At 34.2% G+C, this 27,388-nt stretch overlaps 2 protein-coding genes across 4 annotated transcripts in view; both read left to right on the top strand.

The window, feature by feature from the left end:
- Positions 1-4,180, top strand: part of vlc (vulcan) — a 36,974-nt gene extending 32,794 nt beyond the window's left edge. For all 3 annotated transcript variants that reach the window (XM_064436864.1, XM_053765261.1, XM_053765260.2), the window contains one exon: positions 899-4,180. In XM_064436864.1, coding sequence (XP_064292934.1) covers positions 899-973 — 75 coding nt within the window. In that variant the 3' untranslated portion in view covers positions 974-4,180. The remainder of the gene's footprint in view (positions 1-898) is intronic.
- Positions 4,181-5,578: 1,398 nt separating this feature from the next.
- The window catches only part of E(Pc) (Enhancer of Polycomb), a 65,920-nt gene continuing 44,110 nt past the window's right edge, over positions 5,579-27,388 (top strand). Inside the window, exon 1 of the mRNA XM_053765282.2 lies at positions 5,579-5,997. Within this exon, the coding sequence (XP_053621257.1) occupies positions 5,845-5,997 (153 nt within the window). The 5' untranslated portion in view covers positions 5,579-5,844. The remainder of the gene's footprint in view (positions 5,998-27,388) is intronic.

Below are 27,388 nucleotides of genomic sequence, written 5' to 3'. Positions count from 1 at the left end.
AATTTTGTTATCAACCCCCAAGCGACTATCTTCTTCAGAGTCGTATTCCTTATGACGAGGGTCGTGGTCATTACATGGAATGAAACACACAACAACTTTCTTGGCATTATTAATGGAGTGGTTTGCCATTGCCTTCTCCATTTCACATACAAGTTAATAATCAACCAGTGTGCAGGTTTCCTCACGATGTTTTCCTTCACCGGTAGCAAGTGGTGGTCGATGAAAAGTACTATATATGAGTCAGATTTGTATACAAATTCATGTGGCACGAGTAGGATTCGAACCTGAGACCTTTTGATCCACAGGCGGGCGTCTTAACCATTACACCACTACCGCTTCCAAGTGACTATAATAGGGGTAAAAGTTTGGACGAAAGTCATGTTGAAAAGACGACTTATGGCTTACTAATCGCTCAAACATTAGTCCTAGAAATTAATAATCGAATAAACACATTAATCACAAAACATATATATAAAACTCTTGCGTTACTAAGTGACTGACAGACAAACAACGTACAGCCGAAACTACTGGGCTTAGAAATCTGAAATTTGGTGTTTAGATTCTTAGGGCAGTGTAAGGGAGCACTAAGAAGGGATTTCCCTAAAATTCCCACGGGAAACAGATTGTTACCTACATACGAAGTTGTGGGCAAAAACTGGTTTAAATTATAATCGTAACTAGCCTTTGCCCACAACTTTGTGAGTAAAAATTCGTTTACCATGGGAATTTCAGGAAATCCCTTTTTAGTGCTCACCTACACTCCCCGGGGAATCTATGCCAAATTTCAGCTTCCTATGCTCAGTAGTTTCAGTTGTATGTTGTCTGTCAGTCAGTCACTCAGTAACGGCAGAGTTTTATATAATATTGATTACTAAAAATACATAATATTTTTTTCCAGGAGGTAGAAATCTTCGTGGGCAAAAGCAAACCCACATCAGCGCCCACAGGCGACTCGGGGCCTTCGAACAGCTGATTGTACAATATCTAGGGATTAGACAAATTACTGTACAGACAACAGCACATCAACCTATCCTAATTCATTGGAAACTCGCCGCTATTACGTGAATTAAATTATTTATTCTGAAATGAGACTTTCACAGACACTTTTGTTTCTAAATTAAATAGCATTTACCAAAGCTACGAATTACTTGCAGAAATACATGTTTGATATGCTGTCGACTGTACACCTGTATAATGCTCATTCAATCAGCTCCAGTATTGCAAAAGATTATGCCTAAAGTCCGTATTTTCTTATAATTCTTTAACATGTAAACATTCTTCACATAAATAAATAAAATTTCAGTTCAAAAATCAATACATTGTAAAGTGAAACATTATCCACGAAAGTAATTTTTAAAAACGATTTTATTTTATACTAGGGGGCTTATATCCCGTGGGAATTTATTTGAAGGTTTTGAACAGTGTCAACGGATAAGTTAAATTTGTGATAATGATTTTCTGCTCCTCTGACGTCTCAGTGTTTGGCCTCCAAAACGAGAACCCTTCAAAAATTGGAAAACATCGATGATGTCAATTCGGTTGCGTGTGATTTCGGCCATTTCGTAACCATAGATACACGTCAGGTGTCAACTGTCGATGCGTCTGTTAAATAAAACAAAAAATAAAACAATGTACATCTAGGTGACGATATAAACCTATACATATGTTGGTAACAATTTGATTTATAACTGTATACATACAAAATTGTATAACAAATGTCCAACGAGTTTGCAAGATTATTCATACTAATTTATTTAAGTTTACGATCACCAATCAAACACACAATATCCCAAATGTCATATATAAAGTAAATATAATGATAGCCTCCTAAATGCCTCGATAGGCTACGGTAACCACTTACCATCTAACGAGACTTAATCATAAAGAATTAAGACTTCTAATTTTCATTTGTACTAGGAAATTAATTAAAAACTGGATAAAATGCATTTTAATATGAAATCAATGGCAAAAAATGAAATTTTTTAAGTTTTTTTTTTTTAATTTACTATGACGATCAAAATATTATAATCGAAGATTTGTCTTCATAAATCCCTAGGTATTATTGTTTTTTAAATTGTATAAAACTGATCAAAATATGAATTGTGTTTCTGGAAATTTTTAGTTATATAACAATCTAAAATTGCATTTTTTTTTATCAACAAAATAATATTTAACACCAGCAGTTTTGTTGAAAATGAAATTACATTATTAAAAAAAGTGAAATTTTATATGGTCATGACACAAAAAAATCACGTTAACTAAAAAGATTACAACAATATTTTTTAATGAAATAAATGGTTTGCTTAATAGAATGTAAATAAACTTCACATATCCCTAGCCATCTTTGTCGCACCCGATTTTCTTATAATTATTGAGATTCATCCTTCTCACTCGAAATGTCAAAGTGGGTCTATGGAACGCGTAGAATAGATTGTTCTAGAACTAACACAATCGGCAACTGATACTAAAATTATTATGAAATTGTCATAATTGTTCAAACATTTCTGTATTACTTTTTTATCTTTACGACATTTAACATTAGTAATCAACGACACGCATATATTTTATGTGAAAAATTAACGGTAAAAAATAAAATGCTAGTCTTATACATTTTTATACCAACATCTTGTAAATCAATTTGTAATTTATGAACGCTCTGGCCTCATATATAAACATTACGCTAATAAAAAATTTCGAACGTTAAAAATGTCCTTGTCTAAAGAGGTATTTACACTAGTAAGTTATACATGTACTATGAACCTTTATGGCTGTTAAATTTTGTATGAAGAAATAACGGTAAATACAAAATAATTATTTAATAAGAAATGAAAAACAGAGATGTCCTATTATCATATTGCCAATTCTTAAACAAAAGGAGCGTCACGATTCGCGTGGCGGAAGGCAGAGATGGGTGGGGAACGCGGCACCCTACGTCTAGTCCGTCACTCATTATATGCACAGAAAATGAAATAAGCTCGTAACATGTGTGCAAAATGTTGGTCCATATTGTTTATATCTGCATAAGTTGCTCACGAAAATTAAACTTCATACTAATACTAGTAGTGTAAAGCCTTTTTAGGAAAAGAAATCGTGTCGTTGACTATGTAATAATACTATATATAAAATAAACAGAACACGATTTTGTTAGTTTCCATTTTGAAATAAGCTGTGACTATATTTTGCATTTCACGTTTGTATAAGAATAGCTTGCTCACTGCAATAATATATGTAATAATATATCAATAGTGTAGCATCAAAAAATGGCGGTCGTGTTGCAAAACGTCACTTCGTAAAATGTAATTCTGAAAAATTTGATCAAAATATCACGATGTTAGTTTTTCTATGCGTCGTTAACGTTTAAATCAGTTTGTGTGAGAAAAAAATTAATGAAATTAGCTGAAATGAATTTTTTGCGATAGCGATTTAGCGATTAGCGCAAATGATTAAGCCAACAAACAGTCGTATATCTGAAAAAGTTGCTAAAAATTTAACATCATAGTAGTTAATACTAGTAGCCTTTTTAGGAACACATTTTGCGTAAGTGACGTTTTGTATCACCGTAATAATAGCAAGGTCAGTAAAATAAATACTTTCTAAGCATCTAACGAATTTGACCATATACTTAGCATAAGCATTTTATATATTTTTATTTAGCGTCTCTTTTGGCACTGTCTCAATGTGTGTGTGTTTGTGATACCAGTTATTGTTGTTATAAAATGCTTGTGTTATTTGCTTGTAGTCTTAGCTTGGGCATATACAACTAAAACACGAGTTGCATCGAGCTAACATAGCCAAATGAGATGGAATATTTATTTTACTGGCTAAATGATAAGAAGATAACCGAATTATTTAATCATAAACATTCATGGAATTTACTTATACACTATATACTATATGGCAACACTGAAAATATGCTATTCCAAATTTATGTATGTTTTTTTCTTTCTTTTGTTTTGTCCGGTATTGTCATTTATTTATGAAATTTGTGTTGTCTAAAAATATTTATTACTTCTTGTATGACTGTATTTTCAGTGATACCATATGATGTAATAATAATCCTTTTCGCTGTAAACCATAGGAAATAGTTTGTATATTATCTGATTAATATTATTGATTTTAGATGTAATACATTAAGATGGAATTAAAATTATTATATTAAAGTTTTTGGTAAAATTGGGCTGTTTCTTTTTTTTTTACCTTCAAGATTTTAGTAGGTACCACAACTTGGTATAAGGGAGAGCCTCCGACGCCGGCAAACTTTGTTATAAGATTGGCAGCCGGTGGTAGATGATCGTTGCTGATATTTACGGCCGTTCCAATAGACAATCCCCGTTATTCATAAATAGTAGGTTTAATCTGTTTTTATACGTCCATGGCTAAAGTATGTTTTGTCCATGGAATTGGTAGGTACTCCATCGAAGTACTTATTAAATCCATGGTTTTGTCACAGGTAAAAGGTACCTACGTCATTACCTTTTTAATAATAGAATAGCCTTTAGCATGTAATGTTTTTATATCTGTGCCTTTAGCCCTCTATAAATAGAGAAATATTCTAAAGAAAGATTTATTCGGCTAAACACATTTTATGCTTAAACTGAAGGTATAATTTAATTTTGGAAATTGCAGCATGACGTAAACACAATATTGGTGCTGAAATGGTAAGTTGGCTATTTGCATAAATTAAGATAACCAAAAATTATAAAAAATCCCCGCGCACTCTTGGCTACTGTCCATGAGCCACAACGACCATTTTCAGCTAAATTAAATAGAAATTGCGTAAATACATGAGAAAAAATGCAGACAGAGCGCCCACATATTTGGTTCCATAATGTGCCCGGTACAATCTAACACTTTATTGTTATTAATTTTTTGTTGATCAAGAGCCACTTATTGTATGAGATTAACCGGACGGATAGGACCAGGAAGTTGTACGGAAATCTTCTATCTCATTTGGTTATACTCGTCCGTCGTCTATCTATAATAGTTTTCTTGGAGTTATTGCTATCTCTCTCACATGCAATAAAATTTAAATGAAATTAATAGAATTACATACGCCTCAGTTCACAGAAAGCAAAGCTTCAGGTCAGTGCGATAAGCTACATGGTGCGGCCATTTCGTTTTTAACAAAGCCGTATGGTTCTTCATTTCTACAGCACAATATTTAAAAAATTAAATATTGTTTATGGCCAAAGTTTAACCTTATTTTTGCATTATAGTTAAAATTTCATATTAAGCTGGAATGTTAGTATTATACTACACCATGTATATTCATCATTAAAATTTTTATTTATTTCTTGGTCTGATTAAATAAATTAATATGTTGTATTTATTTTGGAAATTGTAAAATGGAACATCACGCGCCCTCTATTGTTTGTGGTTTGACATTTAGGTATCGACGTCATTTTAGTGTTTTAATTTATAATATTATATATATACATTTTTATAATAAACTTTTATCGTAATTAATTCAATAAAAATAAATGTGATGTTCATATTATATTTCCGTAAATACAAATTATTTAATTTTAATAAAAATATAAAGAGTAGTGAAGTTGTCCCCGCGTGTTTCCTTCCCGCGTACGTCGTTTAGGTGGAAGTTGGTCATGGTCGTCCGCCAAACGGAAAGCCGCCATGATGGCTTTCTGTAAAGTTCGCTCAATATGTAAAGTTTCGTTATTGTTTTTCATTAATTGTGACTGAGTGTGTGCAAAAATTAACCATGGGAACGAACTAGAGTGTGTGAAGTTCAGTTTAAGGTCCCTTGGGACCTGCTAGAGGAGCAAAAAAGTGTTTTATAAGTGCATTTTAGTGTCGACGCTAAGCGTGTTTTGTCCTGTCAACAAAATGTCGAAGCTCTCGTTTAGGGCGAGGGCCCTGGATGCGTCGAAACCAATGCCCATATATCTCGCCGAGGAGCTCCCGGATTTACCGGACTACTCGGCGATTAATCGTGCAGTACCTCAAATGCCCTCTGGAATGGAAAAAGAGGAGGAAAGTGTGAGTATTTTGCGCATTTAGGTATGCAGTCATCAAATCGAATATGTCGGCCATTATGTTTTTGTTTCATATTCTCACCGCTAGAGGCGGTAAATTTCTTCTAAAAAGATAATTTTGAACAAATTTCAAAGCTATTTATCTAACAACTACCGTTCAAAATTTCACGTAAATATAAGAAAAATTGATAAAACTATTTACCTACCAAATACTTTGATAGGAGCGCTCGCGAAAAAGTAGTTGTCAAAATTTGGCGCGTATTGACCACATGGCATTTTATCAATAGGCTTGTCTAGCTTCTCGTGGTATTTTAAATGTTATTTTCTCCCTTGATTCGGAACGTAGAGCTCTCATTTTTTGGTATTTGCTAGGCAGATATATAATGAAAATATTGCATTGAAATTGTAAAACGCCGGTCGGCCGATCATGTGATATTTGTTTACAAACAATACGTACGCCGGCACGCTTGTAATCAATTCAACAAATTATTTTTCTTTTTTTTATTCGGACTTCAAACTACTTTACCTTTCAAATTGCACCTTAGTGACATGCTATGCGTATATTACTTTAATTTTTTCAATTCCTCCTAAGAAATTTGATGTTTTTACAAAATTTTAATACTAGTGAATTTTTGGACATCATAATTTTTAATACAATTCTTTCGGTTTGTAAAATCTATTTAACCTCGCATAAATTTTATCATCTCAGCGAAAGTTTGAACCATTTTATAAAATTATGTATTATACAAAACATTTCTTCTGTATAATATTGAATTTTACCCACACTTGTACATTATTGTTTTTGTACATTATTTCTGTTGGTTAATAATATTAATACCATACACTATATTTTTCTGACTCCATAGTTTTCTACTTGTGGTTATGTCTTCTCAAGGTAAAAGCGCACAGTAATGCATAGATATCACTGGCAACACCCAAACAAGAAAATCAGTAGGCCATATTTACTACAAATTGAAACACAATCTCAGTACAGTTATTTCTTCCTATTTACCTTTTTCACACTTGGGTACTGTTCCATTCTTGTGAGTTCCCATCCCTTCGGTATTTTCACTTGTCATTTCTGTACTCCCTTCCTATTCATACCATTTGTGATAAACTATATCCAGCTATATATATCTATTCTTTGGCTATTCTCTATTCTTAGAGTCTCGGTACAATTGTGACTTGGTATTACTCTAGGTGTGCTCCAAGATTGCATTCTAGAATCATAGATACAGCTAGCTTACTGGCTGAATTCAGCCAGTAAGCTAGCTGTATATCTGTGTTCAGATCGTCAATCTATACTAATATTACTTATTTATTTATATTTAAAGATTATCGCTCAAAACACAATTTGTACAAGTACAATTATAGATGGACTTAATGCTAAAAGTATTATCTGACAGTAAACTTTTGGGTCATACAGAGAACGATATGTGAGATTATAAATACAAAAGTCTATTTGTCCATTTTGACCTAAGACCGATTTTGATAAAATTTGGAGTAGATATTGTTAGTGACCCTAGGACACCTCTCATCTGCTACTATTTTTTTAGTCATCGCAAATAAACATATATGTACTATCGCAATCAAGCAAGAGTTACTGTTTTGTTAATTTTTCTCTGCGGTGACCAAAAGCCACTTATAGTATACAACATCAGTCAATACAATTTTGAATGGGTGTTTGACAGTCATAAAAATTTGTGAGGTTTTGTTTTGAATTTTTAAGTTCTTTTCGAAAACATGATGTTACAGAAGTATGTAATTGATAGATGACTAGTAAATATGAAATACACCCTCTTCTATTTCACGGTCTACATAGATTTTTGCTGGCAAAAGACTCTTAGAAACAACAGTAATGCTTGGAAAATCGTCACCATACACATAATGGATAAAATTCCTTTATTGTGTTTATTGTAAATCCATTCTACTTCTTCATATCTAGCCTGGAGATAAACTTAAAATCTTTGTACTTCAGTCTGTTCATTGTTTTCAACTGAGTTCAAATATTTAGGTGTGAATTGCTGCACAATATGGTCATTGTACGGCCAAATACGATGCATGTTAGTATCAAATTGTTTTGTTGTCTCACTTACATCTTAGCACATAGACAAAATAAGTTGGTCATAGGTCAAATGTTTACTTAAAAAACATTAATGCAACTCATTATCTGTCTACTTTTATCCCATTTAATGCAGCATGTCAGCATCACCACTTATCTTTCATAGCAAATGTCGTACGAGGCGATCGAGGGAAGCCTAACCAGCTGTTGGCAACATTCGCCTACACTTATCCCACTTTATGTGGGGTCCGTACAGAATGTCAGTCTCCTCCACATCTCCCTGTGCCCTGTCTGACGTTAATCGATCTGTTACTTTCTTTTTAGCCATATCTTGCTTAGCTCACTCCATATTTCTATTCTTCGGGCTTCCCCTCGCCATAGTAGACGTAATCTAGTTACTACTACTACACTACATATATATAAAAAATTGCTCTCCTCGTCTGTCTGTTTCTAAGCTTTCTTCGCATTTGCATTGATACAGTTTTCACTGTTATTACTATGCAATTAATTCCTGCTGGTAGGTTCGCTGGTAATAAATCCCAATCCCAACTAGGTACGATTATTATGAAATTTAGTACACGGGTAGAAAATAACCTGGAATAACACTTTTTATCCCGAAATTCCCACTGGAGCGAAACCTCGGGGCGCAGCTAGTAATTATATATTTCGAACAGAATCCATACTAAATCAATGTTCTTAAAACTATATTAACAAAAATATAGTACTTACTGCTCCCGTCAAGCTACCATGGAAAGGAACGGAATAATAATAATAATAGTACATCGTTGAAGGTAGAATGATCTGCAAAAACGCGACTGTTCAAGTGTTAAAGCCATCGCGGGTCCCAGGTTCATTGCCCGCGCCGCTCGGTCAGTTTGGGTATTTTTTCTAATTCTGGATTTGCGGTAAAGAAAGTGTTTGTCGTTTTTTTTTTTCATATGGAATGGTGATACACATATTATCTTGTAAATTCATAGGAAAAAGCGGTTTCGCCCGGACTTTCCACTATTGTATCCTACCACATAAATATTACATGCAGTTTGAAAAGGACAAACAGACGAATAAACAAAAAAACTTTCACATTATAATATTAAGTACTAGCGGCATGTCCGGGCTATATTTCCTAGGAATCACACTATCTATTAGTGGAAACCGCATGAAAATCCGTGCAATAGTTTTTGAATTTATGACGATCAGACAGACACGGCAGAGGCCTTTGTTTTATAATATGTAAGGATAAGGAAGTATGGACGTATGTATGTACCTACAGATTTAAGTTTGTAAGATCCTTTTACCACATGTGTGTACTGTTACCACATACAATTATTGTCCTGGCTTTTTAACTCCGATCCAAAGGCCAGAGGCTCTGTCACATCCGCTGAGATAACAGACACGGTTCTGCACCAAGTTCCGTCTGTTATTTACATTTACATAGTACAGTCAACAACACATCAACCTACCCAAATACATTGTAAACTGCCCGCTGTTACCGTGTTGTTGATTGTACCTACATACATGGTATTTTTATGCGTCATCTTTATTATGCACCCATATACTTTAGCTACTATCATTTGAGCGTAGTAATTACACTGATGATAAGTGTTTTAGAGTTTATATAGTGTGATAAGAGGTCGCAGATTGATCCATCACGTTTTTGAGGGTCAATGATACTATTAACATCTGTGATCGGTGTGAATTTCACGTGTAATCTGTTTTAAACCAAAAATAGACGAATAGCGATGAAATTTGGTACACGGTTAGAATGACAAGACAGATAGGAACGGGACCCCAGTGTAAAAGGATACAGATACAATAGGTTTTATCCCTTACGGGGCAAAAAAAGTTTACATACATACCCCAAAATTCTCGTTATTTTATCGATTCAACACTTGAAATGACCATTAACATTTTTGTTTTATTTATAATTCATGATATGAAAGTCTGATTTTGAGTTTCCATTGATCAATTTCCTGAGCGACTAATAATCTCATAATCTCATGAAAGCGAAGCCCTAAAGCTAAGCTTAGCCAGAATAAATTAATAATAATATAAGATCGTAATCTTTATGTATTATCTTTATATAGGTATGTTGTGTAATCCCAACACCGATCAATCTTGTCGCATACCGGTGCAGTGATTTAGCCAAGCGTCAGTGGACGGTTTTGTGATAGATCATTACAGAATCGTCTTTTGTTGGAACCGATGGTGGCTTAATGGTTTTCATTTAGCTGTGCAACGATTATTTTAGGAACTTCTAAACTAGTATGTTATTGTTAATACTGTCGTAAGATTTTATTCAAATCGCCTGTATGCATTTGCATGAAATGACTTATGACTTTCTGCCGCCATCTGTTGGCAATATTTTAGAAATTAGACCTTATACGTTACTACATCTATGTTAATTATTCATACTTGAAGTAATGAATGCTGGTCTCGGTTTATACAATAAATCTTACATCGTAGAGCACCAATACCCACATAAAATAAATTTAAAATTGAATTAATGAATTTGGTGAACAAACCTTTTTATAATCTAAGGTGAACCCTAATTCATTAATTCAATGGGTGATGAAAATTATGAGTCACGGTGTCTAGTCTAGACAATTCTAGAAACAAAAACTATATTTTTTCTAGACAGTATTACGTTTTCATAACATTATATTATGTATTTACCAGTTTGACAATAAATTATTAATGATTCTAATATACTCCTGAAGAGTTTAGAACAGGCATGCGATTTAAGATTTTTTTTTATTTATTTTAACTTGATACAGAACGTCTGAGTAGATAATTACTATAATATTACAAGAAATTTAAAGGATAAAAACAGGCTTGTAGATTCGCATTTGTAGAATAAATAAATCGCTCAATACTGTTTCCAAGTAACTAAGACATGGCAGTGTGGAATATAAATACGATATTTACATAGCCGTCTGGAGAATACCGTTCGGAGGATTCTTCAGGCGGTGACGCCATTTTTATTTTATTTAATCTCTCAACTTGGTTGAAGGTTTGCATATCACTATATAATATAAAACAAAGTCGCAATCCGCCTCTGTTTCTAAGCTATCTTATACCTATCTTAAACCACGCAACGGATTTTGATGCAGTTTAGACAATTCATTCCCGAGGGTTTAAACATACGTCAAGGACCCCGTGCAAAGCCAGGCCAGATCGCTAGTTTTATAACATGCGACCGGACAATGTCTGAAAATAGTTTAAAATATGCAATATTGTGATGTGGGCTTTGTTCCCTTGGGAATTTTGAGATAACATATAGCCTATAGCAATCTTGAATAATGTACCATTCTAATGGTGAAATAATTTTTTAAATCGGTTCGGTAATTTTGGAGATTACCCCCCTCAAACTCACAAGTCACAAACACACAAACGCTTACCTCTTTATAATAATAGTATCTTAGATTAATAATGGCAAAAAAATTTTGTTAATTAAAACTGTACTTTGGATACTAAGATGATTTGTTCATTGTATTTCTATAATTGTGAGGTGATTTGAAAAGGTAGTGGCGGAAATTTAGTTCGGTTGCCTATTGTGAAATAGCCTGCGTCTTGCGTGGCGTCAAGCATAAGCCCATTAGACGTAATAATGTTAAATTAAGAAATTACAAAATGAATATAAATTACAATTAACATTAAATAAAATATCAAAGTTACACATTTTGTCAGAATATAACCGAACCTAATTAGTTTCATCAACAAATAGTAATGATCAACTAATTCCTCGAATTATACATAAAATTGTTCGACTGTGTGTGACAGATACAAGGAAAAATATTTATTTAGTACAATTTTCCCTGCCGGGAGATTGGCTACTTCCGGCGCCGCTAAGAACCATATATGATCATCGTGTGTACCGACTTTGTATAAAAATATGTCTTTCAAAAACACTAACACCCTAATAATTTTAAATAAAAAAAAAATTATGGCTCCTTTTTCAAGCAAATTTTGCGTCAGACCCATAATTTTCTGTAATCATTATTACATAGTAAACACACCTTTATTATTCTAAGAGAAAACAAAGTCGCTTCTCGCGTCGTTCCCTATAGATCTTTAAAAATACGGATTTTGATGCGGGGATTTTTTAATAGATTCAGTGATTCAAGAAGAATTTTACATAAATATCCCTGACATTTATGTAAAATTACGTGATCGGTTGAGTAGTTGATGCTTGAAAGCGTAACAATCTATACTACTATTATAAAGAGGTAAGCGTTTGTGACTTTGCGAGTTTGTATGTTTGAGGCGGGTAATCTCCGAAACTACTAAACCGATTTAAAAAATTCACCAATAATAAGCTGCATTATCCAAGATTGCTATAGGCTTTATTTTATCTCAAAATTCCCACGGGTGCGAAGCCCCGGGCAACATCTAGTAACCGATAAATAAATTAATCATGACTTTCGCATCCCATTATAGTTTTTGTTTATGCGAGAGTTGATTTCGCTTGATATCGCTCGATAAATATTGTTATACCTACTCTCTTATCTGCGCGTGTTCACGGTTGCATTCGGGGACATGATGCCGGGAATTCCGGAGTTAGTTTGACAAATTGTGAAAAAAAAATCCTAAAAATGTTGAAGACTCGGCTGCGATTTTACAATTCGTCACCTGCCTTACGTCAACTCTGCTTTGGAATTGTATTGTTATTTATCAGCTGCTAAGGCTGTTTGCTGCGAGACGACTAAGGGTAGTCGCGTACGACATCCACCACACACACACTTTTTAAAACTGTGTTCTTTTCTAGCATTATTTCGTATTATTTTCATAAAGCTGATAGTCTTTCAATTTAGTTAACAGTTATTTCAACCAGAAAAGCGAGGCGGAGTTTCTTGTTACACAAAAACACAACACAGTTTCTTGTTACACAAAAAAAAACTTCAAATAAAATACAATAATGTTTATTACACCTCAACCCTTCCCGTGGTACCATCACTGGCATTACTTAGGCAGTTAAGCACCACACAATGGATCTTCAGTGTCGTCCCCTAAGGGCCCTTGTGCCCCATTAGTTCACCACTTTGTATGTGCGACGATGCTTTAGAGGCATTCCTTTCCTGTGTTATCTTGTGGATAATTATTTAAACGATGAATTAAGGAAGAATTTCTTAGTTCGAAATGTGATTCCCGGATGAAATCGGGTCGTTCTTCATCAAATGAAGATTATTAGATTCGAATTTGAACTTAATTCTGATTTCTTTTTTTTTTTCCTATAATTTTGAACTTTGACGACCTCTGTGGCCTAATGGTCATCATGCCGGATTGCTACAGTAGAGGTCGCGGGTTCTATCCCCGGTAACGACCGAAGATGATAACGACCTTTTTAAGATTGACCTGAATTTCACTTATGGTGTATGCTATAAAATATAGAATCGTTGGTCTAGTAAAACAAGTCTTGAACTTATCTAGTGGCGAACTCAATCTGTACGTAAATAAAGTATAGTAAGTATCACATTAGTCTAAATGTTGAATATTGGCTTTTAATAAAACTTGTACATATTAATTTGATTTGGGGTTTACTGTACCATGATATTACGGATGGTTAAACATATGTCGAGATCAAGCATTTGGAGGTAAATTATTGCCAAATGTATTTATCCTATCATAAACACTTAGCCATTTATGGGAAGGGAGCAAACGTCCCCGTAAAGTATAAACACCCACTATTAGCTCTAAATAGATATGTAGAGGAAAATAGGGAGAAACTGGGAGAATAGCAACTATCTCTAAAACTTTCTTTTTCCCGTTTAGTTTATTTTAAAAAGTTAATAACAGTGTGTCTTTTGGTTGAAATCAAATTTAAAAAAAAACAAAATCTACAAATTATTAAATAATAATTTCTAAAATAAATTAACAATATAATATTATTTATTTGTAATATACATAAAGATATCGATTTTGAAAGTGTGTATCGTTCATTAATAGTGGAGATGTACCTTTACACTTAAACTACTGAATTAAGTATTACTTAAAAGTTTGAAGATATGTACCTACTACAGATGCCTGTCATGCACAAAAATAACAGAAAATTTTATCTATATATAATATGAAAAAAAAAAAAACACCGACAATGCAGTATGTTATAATACTTGCAACGTTCAAAAATTTCAAACTTGTTTTCTCCCTCATTTGCTACAGCTAAAGTCGGGACTTAGATGGATAACATGCTGACTCGAATGTATTTTTCATCCTTCCCTCTCTTTCTTCCACTATGTAAGAGAAAGAGAGCACGCGACCATCGACCGTGAGCACCCCTTGTTTTTATTAAAGTCGTGACGAATAATTTGAAATTACGTGCCGCTATCATAAAATAGAAAGGTACAGATGGGACACTTAATGCAATATCGGATACTACGATTTCGCATTGCAAAAATATAGTTAATCGGAAAGTTATTTTTGGTGTCCTTAAGTAGTTGTTGTGCGTCCTACTATTATCCTAATAATATTATAAATGAAAAGTTTGTTAGTACTTTTTCTCTCCCAAAATTCCCACGGGAGCGAAGACGAAAGCTCATATAGTTTAATGTAATTGAATGTTGGAAACAAGTTAATACTATTTTAAAAAGTGAATCCTTCCCATGCTCATCTGTAATTCGATATTTTGTAGCGCTATTTTCTAGAGTACCACGTTTTTGACTTTTAGATTTGTGGTTATTACAATATTGTAATGACCTTTCTACGTAGAATAATTCGATAAACATAACAGTAAACATCTTTTTGACCTTGTGGAAAATTATATTCGAGTTTATTGTTACTAGGAATTAATTAGAATTTCGGAATAAACTATATCTGTCTCATCTGAGTTTTCCTATTATATTCACGGCTGTGGCCCCTGAAAGCCCGAGGTCGAGTTAAAAGTTTAGAGCTTGAAACGGTTCTCTGACAATTGCTTCGTCGACAGAATGTTTCGACATCGGGCGTTTGAACGACAGAAACCTTCATCTACGAACGATTCGCCGATAGAATGTCTTAAATTATTAAGTTTGATAAACTTTAAATTTAAAATTTCGGCTGTGGTTTTTAATTATTATTTTTTTCCATAATTTATCAAAAATCAGCCATGCTGGTTTGATAATCACCTTGTGTTTTTTTTTATCATGTTATGAATCAATTTTTATGCCTGCGCCGATGGATGGAGGTTCGCTGAAAAGCCTTCATAAATGAAGGTTTTTGTAGTAAAAATCAAGCTCACAAACACGGCTTGCCCTTTTCAAACTGGATAATTTTCATTTGGTAGTGGATACAAGTGGAGAGTGCGGACGAAACTAAATGGGTAGTCGAAACATAATTTTTCAACTTCACGTCAACACATCACTTGACGTCAAAAAAGTTTGTTCATTTCGGCTTTTATAAGTGTTTCCCAGTTTCTCCTCCTATACACCGTTCCTCGGTTATACACCGTTGGAATCCTGGTTCGCTCCTACCTGTTTTTCTTCACATCTTTCGGTATTTTGTAGGAATGTAATTACATAATTAATCATTAGCCTATGCGTCATAGAGATGACGTGGCAGTCTGTGGTGGCGATTGACCTTTTTTATTCTGTGGTACACGACACGACCCTTGAAACGAACGGTGACTGGCCACTGGCCACGAATTCGCTTGGACATCTGTCGTTTCTGCACCTGTTTCCGTGTTTATTGCGATAGGGATGTATAAAAACTCTTATTTTAGACATGAAAAGTTAATTAGGTATATACGAAATAATTAACCGTCTCATTCATTATGGAAATGGTAATGGTTTAAAAAAAATGTATCCTTATATTTAAGAGAAGCAAACCAAACCTATCTAGCAAACCAATTTAAATTAAAAAACGTGAAAATACAAAATAATACGGAACCCTAAAAATCGACTTTCCACACAATGATTAAAATCCAATCGTCAATTTATTTATGCACAAGGTACCACAACTTTTCGTATTTTTAATGAAATACTTGCACGTTTCAAAAATCAAAATGTTGCACATTAGAAACATTTTTTTATACAAAATTATTAATTACATAATGTGCAAAGATTTAGCCTTGTAAAGTGCATGTGTATATTCAAAACTATCGATATTGTTTACCTTTAAGTACCTAAACGAAAGGTAAGTTACTTGGTTTAAATATATCAATCTACTTCTAGGGTATCCAACAGACCACACAAACTAAGTTTGTAACAACCTCCAATAAGAAACAGTACGAAAGTTCTTTGTACCCGCAACTTCCTCTTCCGCCCGTAGTTTCATAACTACTGGATGGAATGTGAGGCGGTTTTCACATTTGTATAAGGGATAGTCTAACTTAAAATCTGGGATAGGTTTCATCGCGATACGTTACTTAAAACCCAAAATATTGAATAAGTTAAATTAACGTGGGCGAAGCCAGTATGCTGGTACCTATGTAATAATAGTAAATAAATTATTTATTCTTTTAGTATTTTAAATGTTGAGTGGCTTTTTTATACTACGTTTTTATGTGTGTGTTTCATTCCACATAATGACCACGATCCTCGATTTTTTAATTTCAAATTATTATCATAAAAATAGATGTGAAATAGCTAACAAACTTATAAACTTTTTCGTGTTTTTTAAACCTGTGGGTGCTTTCTTAGCACATCAAGCTAACCAAATTTTTTGTAAAAACGTCGCTATTACCGTTGTATAAATTTATATATGCAGAAAAACTTTAGTGAGGATGAAACTTTAGTGACTATACATGGGAACGAATATTATCTGGGTATTTGTTTTATTTTTTTCATTAAACTACAGAGTAAAAAATATCGGAAATGAATCAACGCGCCATGGCGCTTTACCACTGACAAAATTGGCTGGCGCGACTCGCGAACAACTTTGTCTATTTATTACGCTCGCTCTTTGCAAAAAAAATACCGGTTGGCACAAACCCCAGACCGGCTTTTGATACACGTACTTATACCTAGGTAGTTGGACACATAATGCAGTGTATGCATATACACGTTGATTGGTTTTTGTATTGATTTGTGTATTTTGAGTGCAAGTTAGTAAATCATAGTTTTTGAATATCCGGTAATATTGAACGAGAGTTTGTTTTTGATTTCTGTCGATAAGATTTACTTATGAAAATATGATTTCATCGTGATAATACGAAATATATGTCGTCTGACCAACTATTCTGTTGGGATCTGTCTGAGAACTAAGACTATAATTCTTATCGTATTCGTATGACGATAAAAATAATTTTCCTAGACATGTGACCTAGATAAAACGATTTTTGCCCCCTTATGCACCTATATATAAAATTTCAATGAAACCGATAACATCAACAGTAATATAATTTACAAAATTTCTGGTTTGATAGGATTAGAAGATATAATTAAATATTGTCTCACCACAATATTTTAATTAGCTAGGCATTAGACAAGATTGTGCTGCAATAATTTGTATGTTACTATCAACTATGTCTTGAATAGCCAGAAGCGTGTGTAGTAGCTTTTGTGAGAAATAACTATAAATATAAAAATTGACGAGAAAAAGTGCCTGTGAGGGTCTAATTTCTAAATAAATGATGAATAAATGATTTGAATTTGAAAAATATTAAAACTTATTAGCTGGGTCCTGGAGCTCGCATGCCACCTAGGAATAATGTAGCTTCCTACTGGTAAAAGAATTTTGGAAACCAGTGCAATAGCTCCAGAAATTACCCCCTTATAAACATGTTGGCAAGCGCATTCCTTTATTAAATACTAGCGGCCCGCCCCGGCTTCGCTCGCGTAAAACCATAGTAAAAAGTGGCCTATATCACTCTTGAAGGTTTCGCCTGTCTCTGTGCCAAGTTTTATAAAAATCGGCCCAGTCGTCTTTGAGTTTTTCATTACAAACAAAAATATTTTTTTCTTGTCTTTTTGTTAATAAATAAAGAGAAAAAAAAATTTTTTTTGGTATAGCTAAATACAACGGTACTATTTATATTATTAGTATGGATTAGTTCGTAGATAACATTGATTCATTTCTATTGTTGTTGATTATATGGGCAATAAAATAGCTTTTATTCTACTAGATCTGTTTCTAATATATGTCTCAATTTATAGACCCTTATCAATACACTTCTCCCAACGATGCGAAACCAAACTATGCTCGCCACAAAATATAAACTTAATTAGCGATTTAACAAAGGCGCAATTTCAACAAAGTATGATTATAGTATATTGTATTTAGCTGATAACGTGGCTGGCACAGCTGACTCGGTCATTATCGTGAATGAAGCCCGGTGAGTCAGCGCAGCGGTCACGTGGTAGGTGGCGTGGTAGGTTCAAAGACTAAGCGCAGACGTAACACGAAGGTTTCTGCCTACGTTTTAAGGCTTCGGGGAAAAATGTGTGTTATTTGATTAAAAAAATAAAGGAGGAAACAGGATATGTCATGGTATTATTGTAAACACTAATTAGTTCAGTTACATAAACTGTTCATAATTGAATATTCATAATTTACGATCTATCGATATGAAACCGTCGAATCGTCAAAGAAAGAAACAAAGTTTATTGGCTAAACACAAACTAACAACAAATGAGACGGATCACCCGTCGCGGTCTTTCGTTAGGTCCAATTGTGTCCATATAAAACCTGTGACATCAACATAGATCTAGAAATCAACACAGTTGCTTTGTAAATTGTGACATTTGCGTCTAGTAACTAGAAAATTATAATGACTCTCTAATAAATTAAACCCATAATTTGTTAGTATTATTTTTTAGTTTTCGCTAATAGATAAAATAAATTGATAACAATGTGATGGTGGCGCTAGTCTGTTGTTTGTACCTTCTAAACTTGATTTGTCTTTGCCGCTCACGCCCGGTAGCCTCTCAGTACCTACAGCTCCGAGTGGCTCAGACAACGCCATACAATTATACAACGCTGAGGCAAACTGCTGTTTTCGTTGTGAAATCTTAGCAACATGTGCGCCGTGGGATTTTTACGGTCTAGATTTCAGACTGAGACGCGTTTTATTATCGTATAATACTTTACATAGAATTTGTTCACTCCATATCCTGGCCTGAATGTCGTAATAGGCGACTAAGGGATATATAGGCAGCTGATAAACAACAATGGCATTTTGTTTAGTCGACGTCAGACAGGCGGTCGGTTTTAAAATCACAGCAGAATCTTCAAAATTTTTAGGTTATATTATTAAGGGACAGTCTGAATCCAGGATACGAGGCGTCATAGCCCCGAACGAAACCCCGAAAAATGCGGACCCCGAAAAAGAGACGAATATACTTACAACAAGTTTACAAGTTTTTACATAAACCAGTGTATCATTCATTACATGGTATAGTACGAACGGCCCGAAGGGCCAGACGAAATAGTTTTGGATTCTGAGATAGGTATTCTGTCTCGTGGGAAATTTGGGAAACCTTTTGTAGCCAATTTAGAATGGTTATGAGAGGTCTTATCTAGTATCAATGTATTTTACATATTCTACTTTTATTTGATTCTGAACTAAACATATTAATTAAGAGATTCATACATACTAATTATAGAATTATTCACATGTTATTGTCGAAACAAATTATAACTTTACCGTTTCCAATGATTATTCTAATTTTTTTCATTCATTACATGCCTTTCATCACGTTTTGCCCCTCATCAGCCTTCCGATAACCTTTCCGTGTTCCCTGGGGCTTTCTATCTACGCAAACCTTGGGGCAAAGCAAGGCTTGGGGTGGGCGCTTTTATCCCCTCGTTCTTTTAGTTCGCTTCATGCTCCATAACAATATACCGGTATCGGAGTGCTACTTCTTAATCCAGTGATTATCAACGTATCCTTTACGATGTCGACCAAGCTACCTGCCCCATGTTGTATTCAAACATTTTAGAATTTACAAAAATATTATTTATTTGGTTCCAAATAAGGATTTCCATTCCTGGGCAAAGGCTTTTTCCTCCATTCGTCCGGTCCTTTCCAGTTTTTGCGGAACATGTACTAGTCACCAGTCGTTTCGCTATCTGGTTTTTGGCTTAGCCGGTCAAAAATTTTTATTAAACTACTTAACATGATTGAAACTAATCATATCTGAGAAAGTTACATCGAGAATTTATCCAATCTTATCGTTTCTGTGAAAATGTTAATCAGATTTCCGTATTTTCTGCTGATAAACTTTGAAAGGTCGAGTCAAGGCCGCTTCATTGTACAGTAAACATCACATATACTAACCCATAATCATTGCAAATTGACCCCTATTACCGTCTCATAGAATTCCACGCAGGCTAACTTGATATGCAGTTTGGCTACACGATTATTATGATCGAACTGTTTACTCGGATTTACGATATGAATTGCTAACGATTTCATATCGCTAGTAATATCTGGCGACGTTTTTGAATGGAAATTTTCCATTACCAGTAAAATATACTGCTCAGTGTTCACTCTTTATTTCCTGCTTTCATCTAGGTCGTCCGTAAAAAAATGCCAACTTTTGACAGCAATGGTTGCATTGATGGCAAACGTTGACATGTTTAAAGATGTTCATTAAAATTTTAGCCAATTTTTACAAAACCAGTAATATTACTGTGGTAATCTCTATAAGTTATGTATATTTGTTCGGGTGGAATCTTACATTTTGTAACAGATAATTTCCACCGATTGAGCTGAATTTTCGTATTAGTACACATTTAGTTTGGATCACGATGCATATTATCATAAATATAACTTAGTGGGGCGGCTCCCGACAAGTGAACTCCTTAAAACGGATTACTGCACGGACATGAACATGATGTATTTGTGAATGCAACAAGATCTCTTTGGCGACAGCAAACATGTAACTTTTGTATAATGCTTGTTTCTTTGGCGGAGTGAACACGATGTTTTCCAGCTATCATCGGCAGATGTCAGTGCCTTTAGGCAACTTAAAGCTGATAACAGCTGTTAAAATGATTCAGTATAATTCAATATAGTTCGTAAAAGAGGCGATTTCGCAACGATTTTGGTGTGATAGATGTGCTGTGCACGGCTGTCTGTATTTAAAAAAAAAGAAATAGTTATCGGCTCAGCGCCAGGGCAAACAAAAATATACTAAACGTCATTGATGTTAAAGTTCAAAGTTCTTTGCGTCCGCTGCGCGCCCTGATAAGGTATCCCATTTGCCAATAGATAGTTTACTGAATATAAAAACATATAAAAGTTTGTTTTTAAATAATTGGCTGTGATAATGGTACATAAAAGTGTATTATTGCAGGTGCATTTCGTATGCGGTATCGACTACATTCCATCACTTGTAATAACAAGGATTTCTCAAAACTGAAGGTTTAATATCTTTGTTAAGGTCACTCTGTTAAGGTCACATCTAACCACGATTTTGATGAATTTTAGTACGTGTGTAGTTCAAATCCTGATCAAACATTGTATACCTCTAAAAGAAATGGGAGGTTGACATTTTGTATGAAGACCACTTTCGCAGAGAAATTCACGCGGGCGAATTCGCGGGTAAATGTTTTTTTTTTTTCATGGAACCACAAATTCGATTAAACTACTTAAATTAATTAAACGTAATTTTATTTCCCCAAAGTTTTAATTACTCTGCTCGCCGTTAATATGAAGGACTAAGTTTTTACTAGTTCTCAAGCAATTATATTATTTGGCCACCGGCCAGTTAGAAATCTATTTGTCTTTCTCTCTTTCTCATCCTCGCGATTTCTCAATTTCATTAACAAAATAAAGTAAAAAACGAACTTGCAATTTTTAGAGATTCGTCTGTGATTTTACGATCTTCTGACGTCAGCCCTCTTTGGGAATGTTATTGATGTCTACCAGCTGTCAAGGTTTTTTATTATGTAGTCGCCTCGCACGATATTCACGGGAGGATATTTAGTGGTCCATGTCTAGGGCGGGAGTCACACTCCTTTGGCGTGTATTGGTCTATGATCAAGGAAGCATTAGGGTCGCCGACGGACAGGGTAAATTTCCAACATAGTTTTCATCCTTTCATCTGTCCCTTATTGCTACCTTAGGGTGTTTCAGTTTCACACACCTAAAGATAACCTTTCCAATCAGTGGTCAGTTCGATTCATATATATTTTATAGGTCTGCGCTTTAGAAGTAGACTTAAGTATGAGTAAATTTTTGATGTTTATCATACTACTAGTGACTCGTCCCGGCTTCGTACGGGTCCAACATTATGCATTTTATACATACTTATATACATAAACCTTCCTCTCTCATGAAAATAACCTGCATCAAAATTGAAGATCTAAGCTCTTGTAATTTTTTATAACATTTAACCTTCTGGTATAACAGTTTAACTTCTGGAGAAATTATCTCAATAACAGTGAACTGTTATTGAAATAATTTCTCCAGAAGTGCTTTAAAAGAAGAAATGTTAGAAATTGCAGACCCAAACAGCGATTTTGTTTTATAATATGTACATTACTATCAGTACAGTCATTCTACAATCTGATTGTGTTGCAATAATGTATGTTATATTAACATACAGAAGTCGGTGTCATTAAAGTAAATATTAGGTCGTAAATTACCTTACGTCGCCTTACCACGTATAAACCTATATAGGTTTTTGTTGGTAGTGCTTGTATTTTTCATATAAATTATTGTAACATAAATAAAGAAATAAAATAAAAAGGTCCTTACATATGAAATTTGGGTTTGGTATAGGAGGAACAAAAAGTTGAATATTTTTTAATATAATATATATATTTAATCAAAGTAAGAACCATTATTATCTATGCACTTTTGCCATTTCATAGGCAGTTCATTGATCCCTTTACTAAAAAAACCATTCGGACGGGAATCAATAAAATCTTTGAAGGCGTCGGCGTATTTACTGACATTTGGACTGCCCTATCGGAGTTGAATTTTTCCCTTGGAAGAAGTTATCCAAATTTCGAAAGAATGGTAATCTGTTGGAGTAAGGTCTGGGGCGTACGGTGGATGTCGTAGACATTGTCAATTTTCGCTTTGGGCGGATTTGGCTGGCTGGCCAGGGTCCAGCCATTGCGGTGAGCATTTCCGATTATCGTGGAGAATCCACTTTTTATCACAGGTAGTGATTTGATTTAAAAATCCTTCAATAATGTGCCGGTTAATTAATGTAAGGCAGCAGTCGACACGCGTTTGCCGGTTTGCTTCACTCAATTCGTGAGGTACCCACCTTTCAAGTTTCTTAATCTTCCCAATTTGCTATAAGTGGATTAAAATAGTTTTATCACTAACACCGAAGCCTGAAGCTAACTCGGACGTGGTTTGCGATGGATCCGCTTCCACAATAGCCTTCAATTCTTCATTATCAACTAGGGTCTCCGGCCGTTCACGGGGCTTGTTCTGCAGGTTGAAATTTCCAGAACGAAAACGTTGGAACCAAAAACGCACTGTGTTTTCTTTTGCGACACGACCGCCATACACATCATTAACCCTTCGAGCCGTTTCCGTAGCACTTGTGCCAGGGTGGAACTCGAACTCATAAATAACGCGATATTTCAACTTTTCCATTTTGTAAACTGAGTGACGCAAACAGAAAAATCAGAAGAAAAAAAACCAAATGAGTGACGGTTAACGAAACACAAATACATGTGTAAATAGCTGTATAAATTTGAATTTGGAATTCCTAACCAAACAGGAGAAATTTGTGATTAAAGTGGCCAGTACAACAAAACGCCAATTTCATTATGTAAGGACCTAATATTTAGTTTGTCAAGCTTCCACGGCCAAACCACTGGACAGATTTTGATGAAATTTAGAATATATAAATAAATAAAAATATTAGGACGAATCACACAGATTGAGCTAGTTTTATCATATGACTTGCATAAAAATCTGACATTAATGTTAGCAATAACACACGAAAATTAGAAGAAATCAAAGTTCCACAACCAATGTAATCATTTAGTTTGCCATCACTTTCTTAGTATCGGGTAGATAGGTACTAAATCCTGTTTAATTTTAAATAGGTCAGGTCGACGACAAATCACATGGGACAAGGGATTTATTTGACGAGGGTGTGTGATGTTTAAATTCCTGCCTCGCTTTGAATAATCTTGTTTTCATTACGTTTTTTTTAAATCATCACTATGTAGATATAATTAACCACTCGAAAACCATGTGGGTTTGTCCGTACACCATAAAATTCTCGTTCAATCCTATGCCTATCTCATTATATCCTAAAAGTTTGTGAGGTTGCAGGTATGTTTGTTACTCTTTCACGCGAAATCGACTGGACGGATTGTTATGAAATTTGGTATACGGGTAAAATATAACCTGGAATAACACATAGGGTACTTTTTATCCTGAAATTCCCACGGGAGCGAGGCCCCAGGGCGCAGCTAGTATTACATATCAATTTTGATTTCATTTTAGCAACGTACTATGTCTAAATCTAGCGAGACTATTACTACTTAGTACCAATATCACTAGGTATATGTCTGATAAGCGTATATACATATCTAAGTGATAACATAATTATGCGACATTTGACACGGCATTCTTATCGGTTATTGTAATTGTTTTTTAGATAAAGAAAAAGATGTTATCTAATATCAGAATATGGAAAAAAAATACGTATGTCTTTAATGCCATGAGACCGGTAGGACAAAATTGGTGTGGGACCATAAGTCGAAAATTATGTATTAACTAGCAAGCAGGCTATTCGTTGCGAGTTTATTCCTTTTGAAAAATCCTGATATTTTGTTTCTATATGAAAATTGTCACACTCAATTAACAATTAAGTCCATACTAATATTATAAATGCGAAAGTCTGTCTGTTCCGCTTTCACGGCTAAACCGCTGGTCCGGTTTTTTTTTATCCAAATTTGGTAATGTATGTAGTTAAAGACCTCCGTTCAAACATAAGCTAATTATTTTTTCAAAAATAAATAAAAACCCAAATTACTTTAATAGGGGTGGAATTTGTATGAAATTCGTGTCTATTTCGATTTCGCAGATAAAATCACGCGGGCGAAGCCACGGGCAAAAGCGTACCTATATATTTTTTTTAACTTGCAAAACTCTGTTCTAATCAAAATTGAAAAAAAAAAAAAAGATTTTTCACGATTTTTCCTAAGACCCGTCACAATCCTGAGAATTGCTTAAAAATCCCGAGATCTCAGGACAAATCCTGAAGATAACTTCTATCTTTAGATAACCCTAGATGCAACTAGCACGGAGATAGTAAAACTTTTCAGACTATTTTTCTATCCGAGATATTACCGACAAGCTCGGATAAGACGGGGCCGGACTCGGGGGATTGTAGGGGGAACGTAGCCCTGAACGAAGGCTCGATTCAGTATAAAATTGTTGCCAAAAGCACCAACCAACCCCAGGCCCGAATTTGAGACAAACAACGTATGTAAATCATCGCCTCTGCCTTTAGATAAGGGTTCGTGTAATTTCCAACAACGGCATACAATTAAAATGCGGATTAATAGTTGTAATTTTAATAGTTAGATCCGAAAAAAAAAAAAAGTAGAATAAATAGAAGTAGAAGAATATCTTCTATTATGAATAGAAAAGTATTTATGTTTCTAACGAAACTGAAAAACTACTGGACTGATTTTGATAAAATTTGGCACAAACATGGACTAGATCTTCACAAGCAACCTGAACTTTTGTGTAATTAAAAAAGTAATTTGAATAAATTTTCCGTTACTTCTTTTAACCTTTTACAAATAACTTAGTCTGAAAAGTTTAAAAAAATAAATCAGCCACCAAAAGTTCAGAATAAACCAGAAAACCCACTATTGTGGGTTTAGCATCTAACTATTGTTAGATGCTCTTTCAGTTTTATTTTGTACTTCAAGCCCAGTGTAAGGGCAACATTTTTGTATTTGGATGGTGGCCAACACGGTTAGCGAATATTAAAAGATAGGAAACCGGTTGGACCGCGCTATTGGGTTGATATCGATGATATTCTATCTATGTCTAGCTGGATTAACGTAAAAATAAAAATGTTTGAATGTGATTTTTATTAGTTTTCGATACTCCGATAGTCTGTATTATATACACAAAGGCATGTAGAATAAAATCTTATACAGATACTCCCGCTGAACATTCGGCATACAGTGCTGGTTTTTAATTGCGGTAAATAAAAGCTATCGTACAAACTACACAATGTTCATGCATTCGCGTCGCCATTAGATGTAACGTAACTTTCAGTGTATGGGACTTGCAAATACATACGTGATAGTAGCAAATTGTGGGCTTAGCGTGACTTTGTGCGAGAGCATAATCAATAAAACCGGCCAAGTGCGAGCGGGCCTCGCGCACTAATTGTTCCATACGTATAAAAACTGTAAAAAAACGGTGGGGATCCTGCTTATATATGTTATTAAAATATTTTTTAAGATGACTGAGTTCGTTTTTATAATTTCATTTATTTTTTTTGAAAATGTAGTTCCAAACAACTTTAAATCTTCGTATTAACGATCCAGCTGCATTGTCTATGATGTATCACAGTGATCCTAAATATATATCTTTTTTATCGATATTACCTACATATTGTTTATAATTCTCCGACCTTGTCAACTACGGTATTTTATGTTTTATCTTTTGTGTTATGTGCTGTTAGTATAATATATAAGATTATATTATATTATAATATATAAGATTTGGAATGTATCACTAGTTTGTAATTTGTTAACGGTTGTGGGGTTAGCCCTGACCTGAGGCGGAGGTAGCCACACGAATCCGATCCGAATCCCAGATGGATTACGAGCTATTTGAGCAACAGGGACAGAATACCACAGACAGACAGAGACAGATATACTTGAAGATTTGTTTTTTACGCCAGTACTTTTAACCTACTGTTATGAAAAAACAAGCGACTTTTATTTTTAAGATTATAATCTTGTGTCCATTTTATTACTAAAATGGAAATCAGTTTTAACACATGTGTTTTTAATATAACTTTGTGTGCAAATTATAAAAATCTAGCTGCGCTCTCGTGGGAATTTCAGGATAAAAAGTACCCTATGTGTTATTCTAGGTTATATTCTACCCATGTACCAAATTTTATAACAATCTGTCCAGTAGATTTTACGTGAAAGAGTAACAAACATACATACATTCACATTTATAATATTAGTAGGATACATTCATTATTTTCAGCGAGTGACCTTTTAATCTGCATATTGTCTCCTAGGAGAAAGAACGAAGCCTTGCAATGCACGTAGTAATAGTATAACATATTATGTTACATTTTACTAATTAACTTGCTGTGACTCAAAACAATGCAATATAAAGTATACTTACGTAGAATGCTATGCGACAACCTTTGTTTGCTATTTCAATTAAAACTTTAATTAAATTCAGGACAATTTAAACACAAATTACCACAAGGTACATATATTTACAATGTGT

Source organism: Plodia interpunctella, chromosome 27 (assembly GCF_027563975.2).
Source record: "Plodia interpunctella isolate USDA-ARS_2022_Savannah chromosome 27, ilPloInte3.2, whole genome shotgun sequence".
In the NCBI taxonomy this organism is placed as follows: Eukaryota; Metazoa; Arthropoda; class Insecta; order Lepidoptera; family Pyralidae; genus Plodia; species Plodia interpunctella.
Note: the sequence above shows the minus strand (reverse complement) of the source record. Positions and strands in the feature narration are given on the sequence as shown.